This window comes from Calonectris borealis, chromosome 17 (genome assembly GCF_964195595.1).
Source record: "Calonectris borealis chromosome 17, bCalBor7.hap1.2, whole genome shotgun sequence".
Lineage (NCBI taxonomy): Eukaryota > Metazoa > Chordata > Aves > Procellariiformes > Procellariidae > Calonectris > Calonectris borealis.
Window position 1 is genome coordinate 17,545,174 of NC_134328.1, and position 16,066 is coordinate 17,561,239.

General features: G+C 63.1%; 2 protein-coding genes and 1 long non-coding RNA gene across 4 annotated transcripts in view; 1 reads left to right on the forward strand and 2 right to left on the reverse strand.

The window, feature by feature from the left end:
* Positions 1–16,066, reverse strand: part of RPRD1B (regulation of nuclear pre-mRNA domain containing 1B) — a 74,504-nt gene that overhangs the window by 3,869 nt on the left and 54,569 nt on the right. The window lies entirely within an intron of this gene.
* KIAA1755 (KIAA1755 ortholog) lies at positions 63–9,948 on the forward strand. Its single transcript, XM_075166936.1, has 12 exons — positions 63–1,609; positions 1,719–1,883; positions 2,565–2,688; positions 3,109–3,202; positions 4,330–4,416; positions 5,059–5,175; positions 5,529–5,627; positions 5,872–6,020; positions 6,906–7,044; positions 7,327–7,449; positions 8,180–8,371; positions 8,454–9,948. Exons 1-12 carry the CDS (start codon positions 121–123, stop codon positions 9,438–9,440), a joined length of 3,765 nt encoding a protein of 1,254 aa, XP_075023037.1. The 5' UTR covers positions 63–120; the 3' UTR covers positions 9,441–9,948.
* On the reverse strand, positions 3,013–13,717 carry LOC142089873 (uncharacterized). Its single transcript, XR_012676343.1, has 4 exons — positions 12,734–13,717; positions 3,863–4,465; positions 3,136–3,249; positions 3,013–3,027 (listed from the first exon to the last, which is right to left on the reverse strand). It is a non-coding gene; the product is annotated as an uncharacterized LOC142089873 (long non-coding RNA).

Genomic DNA, 16,066 nt, shown 5'->3' on the forward strand with positions numbered 1-16,066 from the left:
CATGTGCGGTCCCCACGCTATGGGCAGGAGGACTCCCGGGACACCTTGTCTCACCCCTGGGGAGGCTCCGGTGGGGGTTTCCCCGCTGTTTGCACGTGGGGAGCACTCAGCACCCCAGGAATGGCCGCGGGCTCGGGGTGGGCTTGTAGGACCCTGCTGTGGCTTGGTTCAGGGACATCCTGCCGGGTCACCGGGCTCTTCAGTCCCCATCGTAGGAAGCGCAGAGCTGGGCAGCGAGAGGGCGCGAGGCCGGCCGGGAGGATACGGAGCTGGCGGGGGCTCTCGCTCACGCACTGTGTTCTTCCTCCCTCCCAGGCTCCCTACTTTAACTGCATCTTTCTCCATGAAGGCTGGCCCTTGTGTCTTCACGAGAAAGTGGTCGTCCACCTCGCGCCGCTCAACCCCCTCCTGCTGCGCCCCGGGGACTTCTACCTGCAAGCGGAGCCCTGCGAGGAGCACGCGGCGCGCATCACCGTCAAGCACCTCTCCTGCGACCTGCGCACGGTGGAGGAGACGCCCGTCCCCGAGGCCGCCTACGCGCTGCTCTTCACCAACGAGTGGCTGGAAGAGATCAACGGCGACCGGGCCAGAGCCCCCCTGCACACCTGCCTGGTGGCCACCGAGAACGGCATCGCCCCGCTGCCGTGGAGCAAGATCGCCACGCCGGAGTTCATCGACAAGCCCAAGGCTGGAGCTGATGGCGCACCCACGGGGGCCCAGCACGGCCCCGCTCCTGAAGCTGCGGCTGAGCCGGCAGCAGCCAGCGTGCCCGCGCCCCACGGCATGGCGGACGCCCCGGTGCCCTACGGCAACGTCGCAGGCACCGTCCCGGGCTGCAAGGTCACCTCTCGGAGGTCGAGCCAGGGAAGATACCCGGGACTGATCAAGGTGGACCAGGCTGGGCCGCGGAAGAAGCCGGCCACACTGGCCATGCCCAGCCTCTGTGAGATCGTCAGCCAGAACCTGGAGGGGGAGTACGTGGACCTGCTGGAGCTCTCCCAGGAGCAGCTGGACCTCCTGGCCAGGTCCCTGACGCCCGCCTGCCCAGGGGGGCCGATGGGTGCCGGGGCCGAGGGAATGCTCTCCTGGGCGAACGGGGGGCCAGGGGCAGACGTCTGGCCCTGCGGGGGGGTGCCGAGCTCAGAGGAGGGTCCCTGCACCCCGTGCCTGGGGAGGAGGCTGAGCCGGGAGCTGGGGCCACACGGCCCGCGGTGCCGCCACCGCGACTCCTACCTGGCCGCGCTGCAGAATCCGGTGAGCTTCGGCCCCGGGCTGATGGCGGCCATCCTGGAGGAGCCGGACGGCTCCGGCCCCGAGCTGCCCCCCGCCGCCCCCCGTGAGACCCCCGCGCAGCACGGGAGGGGGGCTGGCAGCCCCACGCTCCTCACCCACCGCCCGCACCGAGTGAGCCCCGGGGCGCAGGCGGAGGCGCGGCAGGGCAGCCCCCGGCTCCCCCCGGGCTCTGGCCACAAGTTCTCCTTCCTGAAAGGGCCGCGGCTTGGGGCGGCCCCCGGGGATGAAAGAGCCACCGGCCAGCACGAAGGGGCCTGGAAGAAGGTGTCTGCCATCTACTCGCCCAGGATGGGCAGAGCCAAGCCAGCCGGGAAAGGTACCGTCCGAGCGGGGCTCTGGCACCTGCCCGGGCTCTGCGGGGGCTTTTGCATTGCTCTGCCTCGTTGCACATCGCCAGCTCCTCTCTCCTCTGTCCCCATGGGCAGGTACTGGTGCGGCAGCCGCTGCCCTCGCGGAGGAACGGTCCCTGAAAAGCACCGGCTGCAAGAACGGTCCCTCCGTGCCCGGCACTGGCACCCCTGGCCGGGAGCCGCCGGCCTGGCAGGACCTGCACGCCAGGCTGCTGCGCTCGGGCGTCGTGTGTCTGCCAGGTACCGCCGGCACCGCGAGACCTCGGGGGGATGTCGGGAGAGGCCTCCTGAGGGAAAATGCTGTGCTGCTCAAGAGGGTTTTCTGGAGGAAGGTTTCAGGGCTTTGCTGGAGGCCAGAAAGCCCCCAAGTGGAAAATTTCCTTTTAGCTGGGCAAAAAAATTAAAAACATAAAGACAAGCAGTCTGGTCTGAGCAGCTGCCCCGGTTCCCAGCTACACCGAGCCCTCCCACACCATTCCTCACCAATGAAGCCGTTCAGCTTTTAGCTGCCAAACACTAAACATTTGGCTTCTTCCTTTTCCCAAGAGCTGAAAAACAGTGACAAAACCATCTTTTTTTCAGGAAAAACGTCCCCAGCAGCTCTGCCCTGGCATTTCCAGGGCCAGCATTCATGCCGAGAGCCCTCGCGGGCTGGTGCTGCCCCTCTGGAGGGGCCGGGGGGTCTGCACCGGAGTGGCACCGGGGCGGCCGCTGCGCCGCCACAGCTGCACAGTATTGACCCGGGCTGAGCCCCCCGAGCCGAGCTGGGGCAGAGCCCAGTCCTGCACCCCTCGGCAGCCGTTCCTGCTTGGCGAGCAGCATCAATGCCGATGGGAGCCCCTCCGGGGGGTTGCTCAGTGCTGGGGGGGTTTGCAGCCGGTGGGTGGCTGCCGGAGAGGTCACCCGCCCCTTTTCTCGCAGGGAACTCGGACAGGCTGGGCAGGGCCCTCCTCCAGGTGACCACCAGCGGCAGCGCCTGGGGGGCCGCGTGGTGCTCGGCCGTCGAGCTGGCGAGGCTTGTCCTCTACCTCTGCTCCCTCCCCAGGTAAGGGCCGGGAGGATCTGCCAGGACCCCCTGGCTGCTTCCCAGCTCGGGGGTCCCAGGCAGCCCCCAGGCCAAGCCAGGATGGATGCCCAGCATCCTGCACGTGCTGTTCTGGGCACATCCTGCACGGTCCCCACCGTGTCCACCGGCCCCCTGCAGCCAGCCCTGAGGACCCTGTGCCGTGCCTCCGCTGAAGGCGTGCGTTACTGAAGGTCCAGCAGTTCCCTCGGCTGGGGCGTCCCATGGGGACGAGGCCGTTGCCTGCAGCTGCCGGTTCCTGCCTGCCCTCACCCTGCTGCCCGGGGGCGCGGAGCCGTGGCAGGGGGCTTCAAACGGGTCCTGCCGGAGGAGAGGGACCCCCACTTCACGTGCCGCTTCTAACCAGTGCCATCTGCCTCCTGCTTTATTTCCCCTTGCTAGGCGAGAAGCGAAGGACAGCGGGCTCACCGTCGTGGTGGATGCCAGGAAGCAGCCGCCCGCTCCTGTCCTGTTCTCGGCCCTCCGCTCTGTCCAGGTACGCCGGGCTCCACGTGCCTGTGCCACGGACTTGCTGGGGGGTCCCTGCCAGGGAGCGAGTGCTGCCGCCCTCCGAGGGTCCCTCAGAGCCTCCCCTGCGCCCGCCGTGCAGAGCGATGCCCCGGCTGGCAGCAACTTCTCTGGCAGTCCCCGGCGCTGCCGTGCCTGAGGCTGCGGTTTTTATCTCATTTTTTTACCCGTATTTTTTACCCAGATTTTACCCGTAAGCATCACGGTGCGGATTTTCCGAGGCAGCTCTCGGCTGCATCGCAATGCACTGATCTAGAAAACCCACGTCTCTCTTGCTGCTTCCTCCCCAGCAGCCAGTACTGGCTCCTGACTCCCTGTAGGTCTTGCAGCACTGAAACCTCCCACTTTGTTCCCCAAGCTGCTGATAAATCTCTAATTTCTGAGCACATCTGCAGCGGCGCAGACCGTCCCCCAACAAGTCACAGAGACCCCGTTTCCCCCAGCCCCCCGAACCGAGCTCACACCTGGCGCTCGCATCTCTCCAGCTCCTCGAACACCAGCCGCGAGGCACCAGCAGTTTGGGACCGAAGGTCCCTGCCCAGCCCCACAGGATCTGTCCTTGGCCCCGCTATCGCCCGGCACCGCGGCGTGCCCCCAGCCCCTTCAGCATCCCACTAGCTGAGCTCACCTGGAAATTGGCTCCGCAGCGACAGTCGATTCATCCTGGCAGGGTTTCCGTGCCGGTGCCGAGGCATTGCTGCAGGAGTGCCCTGCGCTGTCCTGGGGGCCGTGGTGTCCTCCCCGCCGCAGTGCCCCGTGCCTCTGCCAGCTCAGGGCTTGGTTGCAGCCCGTCTGATTAATCCCGTGCCGACCCCAATGCTTCCTGCGCGGAGAAGCATCGCTGGTGCGAGCGAAGGGGTTTGCTCACAAGGCGCTGTCCGTGGGTCCATTCTGCCAGGGAGCTGGTGGATGGAGACGGGTTATGGGCTGAGTGACCTGTTTCCATTTCCCAGGCCAGCAAGCTCGGGAGCCTTTTCCTTTGTAATGAGCTCACCGGCCTCAGCTGACTGGGGCAACCAAATCCCGGCATCACCGTGGGTAACCGGGGGCTGTGCCTTGGGGCTTGCCATGGTGACTTTTCCCTGCCTCCTGCAGAGCGTCTCGCCGGGCTGCATCCACACCGTGCTGCTGCTGGCCGAGAAGGAGCTGGTCACCCACCGTGAGAGGCTGCCCGGGGTGCAGGTGAGCCTGTCCCTGTCCCTGTCCCCTCCTCGTGTCCCCACGTTGTCTCCTGCAGGAAGAGCAGAGCCAGGGTGAAAGGAGCCTCCTGCCTCAGGGACCCTCCGTCCCCTTGCTTGGAGACCCCAGTTCCTCCACTCGGGGACCCCGGGCAGAGCAGTGCCTCGCTGGGGCAGGTCCCCAGCACCGGGTGCAGGGTGAGGCCCTCGGGCTCGCTGGGCTGCGCAGGTGGGCGAAAGCTGCCCAAGGGCAGCCAAGTGCTTTCCCAATTACCTCCAGTGGCCGGACACAGGCACTGGGATAATAAATCTAAACTTGAAAGGGTTTATCATTCTTTTAGTGCTGCACAGTTTAATTAATATAATGCGAAATATTAATGAGCTTGATCACCTAGCTTGGCTGTCATGGCAGATGATTGCAGCCCCAGTGATCTCCCATGCATTCAAACGCTGCGGAGCTGCCACATGGCGCAGTCAGCCCTGCCGGCACGCAGCGCTCCCAGGGCCGCTGCGCAGCGCAGTTTAACAGGGCAGAGTGCTTAGGGGAGGAGGGGGTTATGCCCCCTGCTCCAGGCTGTCCCTGGGGATGTTTCTGGGGAGGGACCTGGCACAGTCCCGTGGCGCTCACGAGCCCCGTGCCCCACAGGTGGAGACCCTGGCGTCGCTGAAGGCTCTGGGCCGCTACGTCGACAGCTCCCAGCTGACACAGGAGCTGGACGGCACCTTCCCCTACTGCCACGACGAGTGGGTTCAATTCTTCCAGGTGTCTGTTATCACGCCGTTAGCCGTCACCTCCCCGCAACGCCCCTCCGTCCCCACCGCGGCTTCTGCATCTCACAGGCGACCTTGGAAAAGTGACAGGAAAGCCCAGGAGAGGGGAAGGAAAAGGAGAGCTCTGAGCGCAGGAGGGCAACCCCCTCCTGCCTGGAACTGCCCATCCACCTCCACAGGCCCTTCCTCCTCGGCTTTAACCCGGTGCCCTGCAGTGTTCCCTGCTCTGGCCTGGCACTGCTCCTCCTCCTCCTCCTTCTCCTCCTTGCAGGCAGGCTGCCCTCCCACCCCACTGCTTGCCCAGCCGCCCCGGCCCCACTGACCCCCTGTGTGTCCCACCTGCAGAAACTGCATCCCTTCACGGCCAGCCTCAGGTGGGCATCGGAGCTGCTGCAGAGCTGCATCCAGGAGCTGCGGAGCGCCAACGCGCTGGCGGGGACGCAGGTAACGGGCAGGTTGTGGGGCTTTCCAAAGAGCCCATCTGCAGTCCAGCACACAGCGACGTTTCACCCTGGTTCCCCAAAACCCGGTGCATCCGCTCCCAGACTGGCCGCTCCTGGCCGCGGGGCTGTCCCCTGTCCCCTTTGCTCGTCCCTCGGGGTGCAGCCCTGGGTACCCATCCTGTGCTGGCCTGGGAGCCGTCAGGCGAGGCCCCAGGTGAGACGTGTGTCCGACCCTCCCTCCGCAGGATGTGGCCGCGTGCATCGGGAGGCACCAGGAGCTGATGCGGAGGGTGCTGAGCGACCCACAGCTGGTGCGCGTGCAGCGCGAGGCGGGGGCCGTGCTGGCCAGGCTGCGCAGGGAGGCCGCCCGGCTCAGCGCCTCGGCTGACATCAGGTAGGGGGGGGCGGCTTCGCCAGGAGAAGGGTGCCAACGCTGGGGACCCCCGGCCTCCTCTGCTGGCCGACAGAGCCACCTCCCCAGGGACAGCCCGGGCCCCGTGAGCACGAACTTCTCTCCAGCTCGCCCCGGAGCTGGCGCCGTGCTCCCTCCTGCCCTGCAAGCTCCCTCCGAGCCTGGAGCGCGCGTCTTGGACAGCCCTTTGCGGGATTTCCCGTCACCCCGGCTGGGGAAGGGTCGCTGGGAGGGTCTCCTGCCCCGGGACCAGGCTCCGGGGCTGCTCAGCAAGGCCTGCAGCGAGCCCCCGGGCTGGTCTCAGGCAAAGCCACTAGATGGGGCCAAGCCCCGGCGACGCCGCGCTCGGCCGGCGGTGACACTCTCGGCCGGCGGTCCGTGCGTGCAGGCAGCGTTAATCCCACTGCTCCCTTCTGCTCCCTTCTCTCAGCGGGGCCAGGCCACAGCGACAGCCAACGCTTTCCCACCCCGCGTTCCCTGACATCCATCTAGCTCCGTGGGACGGGGAGGTGTCAGGGCACCTGCAGGGCCAGGGTGCTCTGCTGCAGCACGGAGCACCCCAGGGAGTGCCCTCGTGTCCCGCGTGGGCTCTGAGGATGCACGAGGTGGGGGGGAGGTCTCCTGGTCGGCTCCTGACCCGGGCACCTGCCGGGCTCTCGCCAGCCGCACGTGCTGGGTCGTTGCCTGTGCGCTCCCTTGGCTCCTGGCTGCCCGCATGGCCACATGCCAGTGCCCGCTTCCAAGGGGCTGCCCCATCCAGAGGCTCCTGCCCGCCGGAGAGCGGCCTCGGCCGGCGTCTTCAGGAGGAGCTGGCAGCTTGCGCAGCAGCACCCGGCACTGACGGCCCCTCTCCTCCCCAACCCCCAGGAGCAGCATGGAGTCGGCCGAGGGGCTGTACAGCCAGCTGGAGGAAGAGCTTCACGACCTGGTGTCCCAGTCCAACAGCTGCCTGGAGCGCCTGGAGTTCCTCCGAAAGGTCCGGGAGCTCGAGGCTGAGTTCGGCAAGGTGAGTTGGGCGTCCCTGGGGTGCCGCTCTGGGTGCAGCAAGTTGAAGTTGTCTGCGGTGTTCCCACGGCAGAGCATTTTGGGCACATTTCCTCAGCTTTTGATGATGAAGGAAGCCCAGGGAATAACAGGATTGCCTGAGCTTTGATTTTCATTACGGGACGACTGTGTGTAACCACGCCTGGGACGGGATGCCCTGGTCGGGAAGGAAGGGGTGGTGCCGCGGAAGCGCTGCTGCCGGCGGCCGGTCCCGCCTGACCCTCAGCCCCGCTCTCTCTTGCAGCTGGGGCGCTGGCTGGACGGGGAGGCAGCGGCGCGGCTGCAGGAGATGGGCGCCGAGGAGTGGAGCCCCAACAGCTTCCAGGGCTCCGCCGAGCAGTTTGATGAGTTCCTCGTCCAGGCAACAGTATGTTTGGAGGGGGCCTTTCCATAACATGCATCCCTAGGGTGTCACTGCCAGCAGCGCTGGTAGGTGGCTCCAGCCCCTGCCTGGCGCTCGGCAGAAACTGAAAATGCCAGATTAGAAACGTTCGAATGTTGTTACAAAGTTTGATACAATTAGCCCAAATCCTCCGCATTTGGAACAAGGCTCCTGGGCAAAACTGAGTGTCCCCAGGCTGGCTGGGTCAAGCTGCAGTTTTCAAGCCCAGTTTTGCTGGGGTCTTTGGGCAGCCCTGCTCTGGTGAGGGGGACGGTTGCACTGCTCCTTGCTGCTGTTCCCAATCCCTCCTGCGCTCCGTCCTTCGCCACCCCTTCCTCCCGCAGGGCTGGGCTGCAGAGCCTGGACGTCCATCAGACTGTACAAACAATGTGGTGACAAGGATTTGTTCCTCCCGTACCTCTAGATACAGAGGCCCTTTAGTTACACGTGCCGCGGGGAGGACGAAGCAGGGTGACTCCACTCAGGACAGGACGATGCATTTTGTGCCTTTTGAGCCGAGCCAGGACAGAGCAGATTTTGAGAATCCCCATTCTCTTTGTTTCTTCTCACTTGCCCAGAAACGTTTCCCATATAGCTTTGATAGCGATGCCAAGTGCTGACCTGCAGAGCGCCTCACCCTGCCCACACGTCCCAGCGCAGCAGGTCAGCGCCGTTCCCCGAGCGTGGAGCTTGTTCCTTCCTGCCGTCCCTGCAGGCTCAGTACCGGCACGGCCTGGCCCTGTGTCAGGAGGCGGCTGAGGTCCAAGATGCAGCTTTCCCCGAGGCAGACCCCTTCCAGGTGGCTGCAGCCCTTTTCCGGACAAAGTTGATGAGCTTCTACAGGCAGGTGGAGCGGCGGCAGGCTGAGCAGGAGCTGCTGCAGGAGCTCGGCCGGTTCTCCAGCAAGGTGGGTGCCTGGGCTCTCCTCCCACAGGACCCGGTGCCGGCTGGGCAGCCGTGAAAACAGCCACTCTTGCCTTCTTTTCTAGATCACGGGGCTGAAGCTGGACTGCAGGCAGTGCTCAGCCCGGGTGAAGCGCGGGGAGGGCCAGGCGCTGCAGTGCCTGCAGAACTCCTTCCAGAGGCTGTCAGCGGAGTTTGCGCTGGAGAAGCTGCAGGAGATGAAGGCTCAGGTGTGCAGGATGCAGAGCAGCCAAGGGCTGGCAGCCTGGACCGAGGCACGGCACAGGTACCAGGAGAGCCGGCAGATCCTGGAGGAGATGCTGGCAGAGCTGCAGGAGGCCTGGGGAGCACAAGCCGATGGGCAGGGAGACGCCTTCAGCTGCCCCAGCTCGGGGTCTGCAGCCCCTTGCAAGGAAGCCCCAGTCTGCAAAACAACCGCCAGCCCCGAGCCAGCTGTGTCGGGGGGCCGGGGCGCGGCGGAGCAACCAGAGCCCAGCGCCGGGGGACCAGGACAGCCCCGGGGGCCAGGACAGCCTGGGGCCAGCAGCGTTCCTGGCCCCGCGCCGGGTGCGGAGCCGAGCTCCCCGCAGCCCCGCTGCCGGCAGGGGCCAGAGGGCGACCATGCCTTTCACCGCCACGTCTCTGCTGACGCCTCCCTCCCAAAACCCGAAAGCGGAGCCTGCCTGGGAGCTGCAGGACACCTCGCCCAGGAGCGCAGCCAACCCCTTCAGAGGCATCCCTTCAGCCTGCCTCCCCGGGCGCGTTTTCCAGGTGCTGACCCGTTGTGGCACACCGCTGTGCCCCACGGGACTGTCTCAGCCCCCGGCACGCATGGTCCACCTGCAGATAAGCGGGCAGAAGCCACCCAGTACTTCCAGGTTTCCAGCCAGAGCAGTTTCTCCTCTGAAGACTCAGACTCGCAGAACTCCACTGAAGAAGCCCCAGCAGCGAGCCTGGCTTTGCCCCGAGACCTCCAGAGTCCCAGACCACCTTGTCCCTCCGAAAAGCCCCCCCAGATTGTTTACCTGGAAAACCACCACACCGAGAGTCCAGCTAAAGCAAATACCAAGTAAAACCAGTCCCTTCCAGTTGGGGCTGTTTCTGTCCAGTTGTGGAAGTCTCGATCACCAACTGGATGGGACGTCCCATGCTCAGAGGTGGGACGCTGGGACCCATTGCCCAACCCTCAGTCCCAGAGTCCTTCGGTTCCCCATACTTAGCACTCACCCCGCTGTGGAACGGCAGTAACCCCATCACCAGCCTCACGAGGTTCGTTAATAATCTACTAGGTGTGTAGCAATCCTCGCGTAAAGTGCATTTATCCCTACAAGCGCCAGGTTTGCCTCAGGACAGCGGTGAGGGTTCCCCGCAGTCAGCAGTCGTGCTCAGAGCGTCCCAGGGAGCGCAAACCTGTGCCGAGGCGTTTCTGCCCGCCAGCCCCGCTGTGCTCCCCCCTCTGCCAGGCCACTTTACTGCGCTGCTGCAGCCCTGGCCGAGCGACAGCAACAGGCATTTTGTTCGTGTACACTTGTTAACGTGGGACTAACATTATTAACGTTAATAAACCTGAAGAGAAGCGTCCAGCATGGTCCTCGTGGAACAGAACGAAAAGCCGTGTCTTGCCGAGAGCCATGCGCCAGGCTGCTCACCCAGCTCCCCGCTGCTGCCCCAGCCCAGCGCCAACGGGCAGCCGGTGCCACCGCGAGGGCACCGTGGGCTGTGGCCGCAGCCTGGCTCTCCTGCGCGCCGCCAGCATCTGGCTGCTGGTAGGATGGTCCTGCTCAAACCGCTGCTGGCTCGTCCCCGTTGTGCCCTGCCCTGCTGGCCCCCGCTGCCGGGCTGCAGGCATTTGCGGAATGAGTCTCTCTCCCTTTTCTAAGGGTTAAATGCCTCCGTCTCCGGTTCTCACTCCTGTCCTACCCCCTCCCCGGTACATGGGCGAGGGTGGTGTCATCCTGCCAGCCTCCCCACTCGCTGGGAACAGGTTGTCCCAAAGCCGTGGGGATCCGGCTGAGCTGGGCGCGACCTCGCCTATCGCCGTCCAAAACAGCCCGGGGTCCCCAGGGATCCCGTCCCCACAAGCACGTCCCACCGAGCCGCACCGCCTGTTTGGGCACCCGGGAGCAGGGAAGCCAGGCGGGGGCCGGGCTGGCCGGGCCGGGGCGCTGCGCCGCCTGCCACCCCAGGCAGCCACATCATGAGCTAATCAAGAGACATCGTAGAAACAGCAATGTCTCACGTAGAGGCCGTTCCAGAAAAACACTCTCCTCCTCCCAGCCACGGCACGGTCACGGCTCGCAATGCTGCGCCTCAGCAAAGGGCACTTGCCCATCCCAGTGTTGGTGAGCATCACCCATACCCCCCTCAGCCTTGTTTTTGCCAAATCCCCAAGCCAAGCCCTGCTGAGCTCCTCTTTGGAGGCTGCAGTCCTGGCTGCCCCCCATGGCACCGCACTTCTCCTGCCCAGGTCATTAACGGCAGTGTTAACAAAGACCGATCCGAGCCTGCTCCCCAGGCACTGCCCTGGGACCTCCTGCCCATCGCTTCTGCTCCCAGTCCTACCCGTTGTCCGCTCTTTCAGTTCTTTTAAACTCTGTCTTCTTCCCTAGCAGCACTTCTATCACTGCTTCACTGAAATCCCGCTAGCCGAGGTCTATCCCGTTCCTTTCGGCTTAAAAGTAATTCTCAGAGAGAGACACCGGGAGAGGTCTGCACAATCCATGCTGGGTGAGCCAACTAACGTTCTCCAACTAACGGCATGTCCTGAACGCCACCGAGGTCACTTTTCCTACCTCTTCATGTAACGGTATTTACCCGTGCCCAACCCTCCGGCCCTGCACCGAGTTTAAAGGGCTTCAGAAACCCCCTTGCTGCAGAGATGATGTAGCGCATAAATCTGGAGAAGGAGCAGACGGACGCGCCTTCCCCATCCTGACATCCCCGCGAGCCACCCGGGGCTGGCTGTCCCCGCACCAGCCAGCCCCGCGCGCGCAGCTGGCGAAAGCCGTGCCCACCTGGACGGTGCCCAGCTCATCACGAGAGCCAAAAATCTCTTCTACCTCCAAAAGCATTTAAAGCCCGGCCTGACAGTTCCCTCGCTCAGTTTTCTGCTCTGCTGACGGATGATTTGTTGTGTCATCCCGTTACACTCTCGCCTCTGCAGTGCACTGGACAAAGAGTACGCCTTCCAAATTCCTCGTTGGATACCGATTTTTGCCCGTCATTTCACAGAAGCCCGTGGCTTCGGAAGTCCTCGTTATCAGCGTGTGGCCACGTGCGGCTGAGCTCAGCCTCCTGCGACCAGCACAGCACACACGTCCCACCCCGGGCTTGTGCCGGTGCCTTGGCGGGCCGGACACGCCGTCCACGTTACTCATCTCCCTTGGGAAAGGCAGACGGCGCGCTGGTGATGAGCACTGCGCAGCCCATCGCCGCACAGGCATGCCGGCTCCCGGGCAGGGACGCCTCTGCGGGGACCCGTGCTATGGCAAGGCAGCTCCCAGCCCGGCGAGGGCCGGCAGGGCCGGCTGGACCAGCCGGGGTCTGCTGGGGCCGAGCTGCCCAAAACCCAGGCAGCTGCCTGCACCAGCCCAGCCGGCATCGGCAGGCGTGGCGGATCCCCTCCCGCCACTCCTGCTTTCTTACCGTGTCCAGGAAAGTAGTAAATAGGCAGGTATTAAAAATGAACCGCTGTGTGAATTAAACAAGAGCAAGGCAGAGGGATGAGAATATTACTACTGAAATAATACCGTGTGGAAGCAGTTGGGTGATGCCATTGTTGCATACAAACCCCTCACTGTCACGCAGTGTCACTGGATAAGCATCTCCCATCCACAGCTGAGGCTGCTTTTGATGGCTCTGCAATGCTCCCAGAGTCACAGCACTGCCAGGCTGTGAAGACACAAAAATGCTAATCAATACTTTTGTCATTTTTAGGATTGATTATTGTAATTAATTCTGGGAGCCGTTCAGCCCGGCTGTGAACAGATAGCTGCTGGTACATGGGGTGGCAGCCGGATTGGGATCTCGTGTATCCCATCATATAATTCAGGAGATGAAATCTCTCTAGCAGCCACGAATGAAACTTCGTATTGATTCCTGAGCGCTTTGCTTGTTTATAGGAATGACAACTCCAGCGCCCCAGATGTTTTATGCTTTGCTGTTCTCCTGCGCCATCTCCAGCGGCGATACAAGGTCCGAGACTGAAACAACCCAAATCCGGGAGGGGTGGCAGTGGCAGGGACCGAGCCTTGGACTTGACGGCCCTATGTTGGGAAGTTGCCTCTTTACTTACTGGGGCAAGCAACGTCTATTTAGCTTCCACACTGAAACGAAAGAGGTGCTCACCAGTTTTCATTTCTTTTACCTGTGCAAATAGCCAGTTTCCTGGAGCCCTTTGACAAGGCACTCAAATCCGTGCTGCAGTTCTTTATCACCATCCCACATGAAGCAAAGCCAGTTTCTGCGTCTCAGCATCCCCTAACCTTGCCTGAAGAGGTTTTGGCACCTGGGCGCAGGCTGTGCAGGGGAGCACCCCTCCACCCCCGTCCCCGCGGGCTGCCGGCTTCTGTGGATCTGGCCCTTGCCCTGGCCACGACGGCCGGGTGGGAGGGGACAGGCTGCCCCAAAGGCTGCGAGGAGCCGGAGGTAAATCCAGGAAGACCTGGATGGGGGCAAGCGAGTGCCTGGAGCCTGGGAAGAAAAGAGAAAAGTCAAGACAAGACCGAGAGGCACCAGTCCCGCAGCAGGATGGGCGCTTGGGGCCACACCAAGCCCCTCTTTTGCTGCACCTCGAGCCGAGGGTCTGACGGCATTGAGCTGGGACAAACCCAGCGAGTTGGGGGCATTTTCTAATTTGCCATCGTTGAGCAGCAGCAGCAGCAGTACGGCGGCCGTAATAGGGATGTCTGCAGTGTGGTTTTGAGATTCCTCATATTAACATCCTAATTCCTCAGGAAAATGCTGGGGAGAATCAGGGAAGAAATAATTACTGACATGAATAATAAATGCTTCACATCTGCGACGCCGTTCCCTGCCCGCTCTGAGCACTTGGCCGGGAGCGCCGGCGGGTCCCTGGGGGACGGGGGGACCTCCGAGCTGGGCAGTGCTGGCCAGTGTTTGCCTTCTCTCAAGCCGGCGCGGTGTGGGAGCACCCGAGGCGGTGGGGTGCCCGAACCAGCCCCGGGGCGGGAAGGTGCTGCCATCGGTCCGCTTTCCACTGCCCTGCTGGGAAGAGCCTTTTCCTCCCTCCTCCGCTGCCTTCCTTGGCTAGGAAAAAGTTGGGACTTTTTAAATTTTGGTTTTTAAGTTAGGAGGAATAGCACTTCCCATGGAGAAACAGAGTCATCTTCCAAAACAGATGGAATTCAGATTCTTCTGAATAAAGCAAACAATGGCTTTCCTGTTGTTTTTCTTTTTCCAAAAGAAAAAAAAAAGGATATTTTGCAAATCCTGAGATTAGCTGATAACAGAAGGGAGAATTTCCGGCCCCTTGCTGGAGGGTGAATCGTTTCCTCGGAGGAGCCCCGTGCTCTCGGCTGCCCTCAGCCCCCACAGCTGGGTGGGCACAGCTGATACCTCCTACCCAAAAGTGTTTTTGCAACATTCTGCAAAAATTTTCTTATCTCTGCTGATCCTTCAGCGCGTGATTTATGACTCAAAGTCTGACCAATTAAGCTATAACCTTTCTGGAAAGGCAAGTGCAGGAGTTAATCAAAGTCTCTTTCCCACCCTTGAAATGGCAAAATCATTTGTCACGGGCTGGCGGGGGGGTCCGGCGGGGCCGGGCTGGCGGGGGTTCAGCAGTGCCAGGGCGCGGGGCACCACCCAGCCCCTGGAGGGGAGCTCCCGCAAGGCCCGGAGACGTACTTTTTTCCAAAGGAAAAAAGGTAATAAATGTTAGATGCAGAAGAAGACAAAACCCACCTGGAGACAGAGACAGTCCGCGGGTCAAGCCCCGGGGGGGACTGCCCTCCTCTTGCCCACAGCAGCTCTCGGGGGCAGCCGTCCCCCCGCGGCTCCTCGCTCCCTGCTCCAGCGGAGCAGCCGGTACCCGGGTCGGCACTGAGCAGGGAGCTCCGGCCACGGTCAGCAGCTGGACTCTTCCTCCTCCTCGCTGCCAGGTTCCCACCAAGCCCTGCCCTGCAGTCCGTGGGGGCAGGAGGGACGCTGAGTTATCAACCACAGCGAGACGGAGGGAAGAGGAAGGAAGAAACGGGCAGGGCAAGAGGCACCGGGGCTGCAACGCTCCTGGCCAGAGCCGTGGCCGTAGCCTCGTCCCGGGCAAAGAGGAAGGCATGGACGATGGGTGGCAAGGCAAAGGCGCAGGGACAACCGCAAGTGGGACAACACGAACCCCCAGGCGGGACCCCCGGCAGTGCTGGTGCCAGCGGAGCTGCCGCAGGCTCATTCCCGATACGGCAGCCCCCGGCGTTAGGGCTCGGCTGCAAACAGCCACGGGCGCTTCGAAGCGCAGGATGGGGACTTGGCCCGCGCCGCAGCAGAAACGCAGTCGTGCCTGGATTTGTCCTCCCGGGGGGCAACCGAGACACACGGGTCTGGTTTCAGCAGGTAAACCTTCAGAGGGAGCCCTTAACGCCAGAGGAAGCTGAACGGCGACGCAAAGCCATGCAGCACCATCCTCGGCTTCGCGGGGGTTTTGGAAGTGGCAACAAGCAGACATGTCCCAAAGCAGCTTCGTTATCTCCAAGCTCCTGCTCCGACAGGGCAAACTCGGGTCTCGCCCGTCATCAAGCCGAGGTGGCTGGCGCTCCTGGGGAGCTGCAGGGTGCCCATAACAAAAAGAAAAAACAAAGAAACAAGCAATACCAAAGGAAAACAGGAAGGGTGAAAGGTAACGCCAAAGGGTTGAACTCTGAGGGCCGAATGTAACTTGAATCTGGTCTAAGCTGGCCAGGGCGAGGCCAGCCCGGCCGCTTTCCAAAATCCCAGCTGTGCCCCATCCCAAGGGACTGCTGGAAAACACGAGCGTGCCGGTGCTCGCCCAGGGGCCCAGCGGACGCCCGCCCCGGGAAGCCACTGCCGGGACAGACAGGCACAGGCGACCCCCGGCATGGGGGAAGCTCATTGCTCCCGTGCGAGTCCTGGGGGAATCACGCAGCTTCAGGCATTTAAATCCGGCCACGTGCGCTCACAGAGGAACACAAACACGTCACACACCGAAGCCGTGGCCGGGGAGGGCAGACTCCTCTTGTTTTCATCCCACAAACCCTGTCGGAGCCTGTCTGCAATGAGGGCGGCGGGGGATTGCTGGGGAGAGGTGTCTCGGAGGCACAGTCACCCTGGGGCAGGAGGGCTGGGGGGTTTCCAGCAAACTGCTGGGAAATGACACTGGGAGACTGGAATTCAGCTCGCACCTGGTTCAACCAGTTCAGCTTGCAAAACACCCCGCTCATGGCTCCCCCGGCAGCAGATACGTGTCCGTCCCGTGCAGCACCGCAGCCCACCCTCCTGTGCCGCGGAACACTGCCGGCGGCTTGGACCAGCCTCGTGGCTATCCTGGGGCCACCGTCTCGGAAAGGCTTGACGTGGCTGGAGAATCCATCTCCCCTGCACATGTTGCTGCTGCCCACCTGCAGCTCCCATCGCCCCGGGCAATGGGAAGGGGCTGCCCCATCCCCGGGGAGCCCTGCCAGGGAAGCCCCCTCCCGAGCGGCACGGCAGGCGGCAGGGAAACCCT

What these genes read in the sequence shown, in the direction of transcription:
- KIAA1755 (XM_075166936.1), top strand. Translation starts at nt 121, where the DNA reads ATGGCCGCGGGCTCGGGGTGGGCTTGTAGGACCCTGCTGTGGCTTGGT. An exon ending in AGAGGCTGCCCGGGGTGCAG is followed by an intron (nt 4,417 to 5,058) that starts GTGAGCCTGTCC and finishes CGTGCCCCACAG; the next exon opens with GTGGAGACCCTGGCGTCGCT. An exon ending in TCGGCCGGTTCTCCAGCAAG is followed by an intron (nt 8,372 to 8,453) that starts GTGGGTGCCTGG and finishes CTTCTTTTCTAG; the next exon opens with ATCACGGGGCTGAAGCTGGA.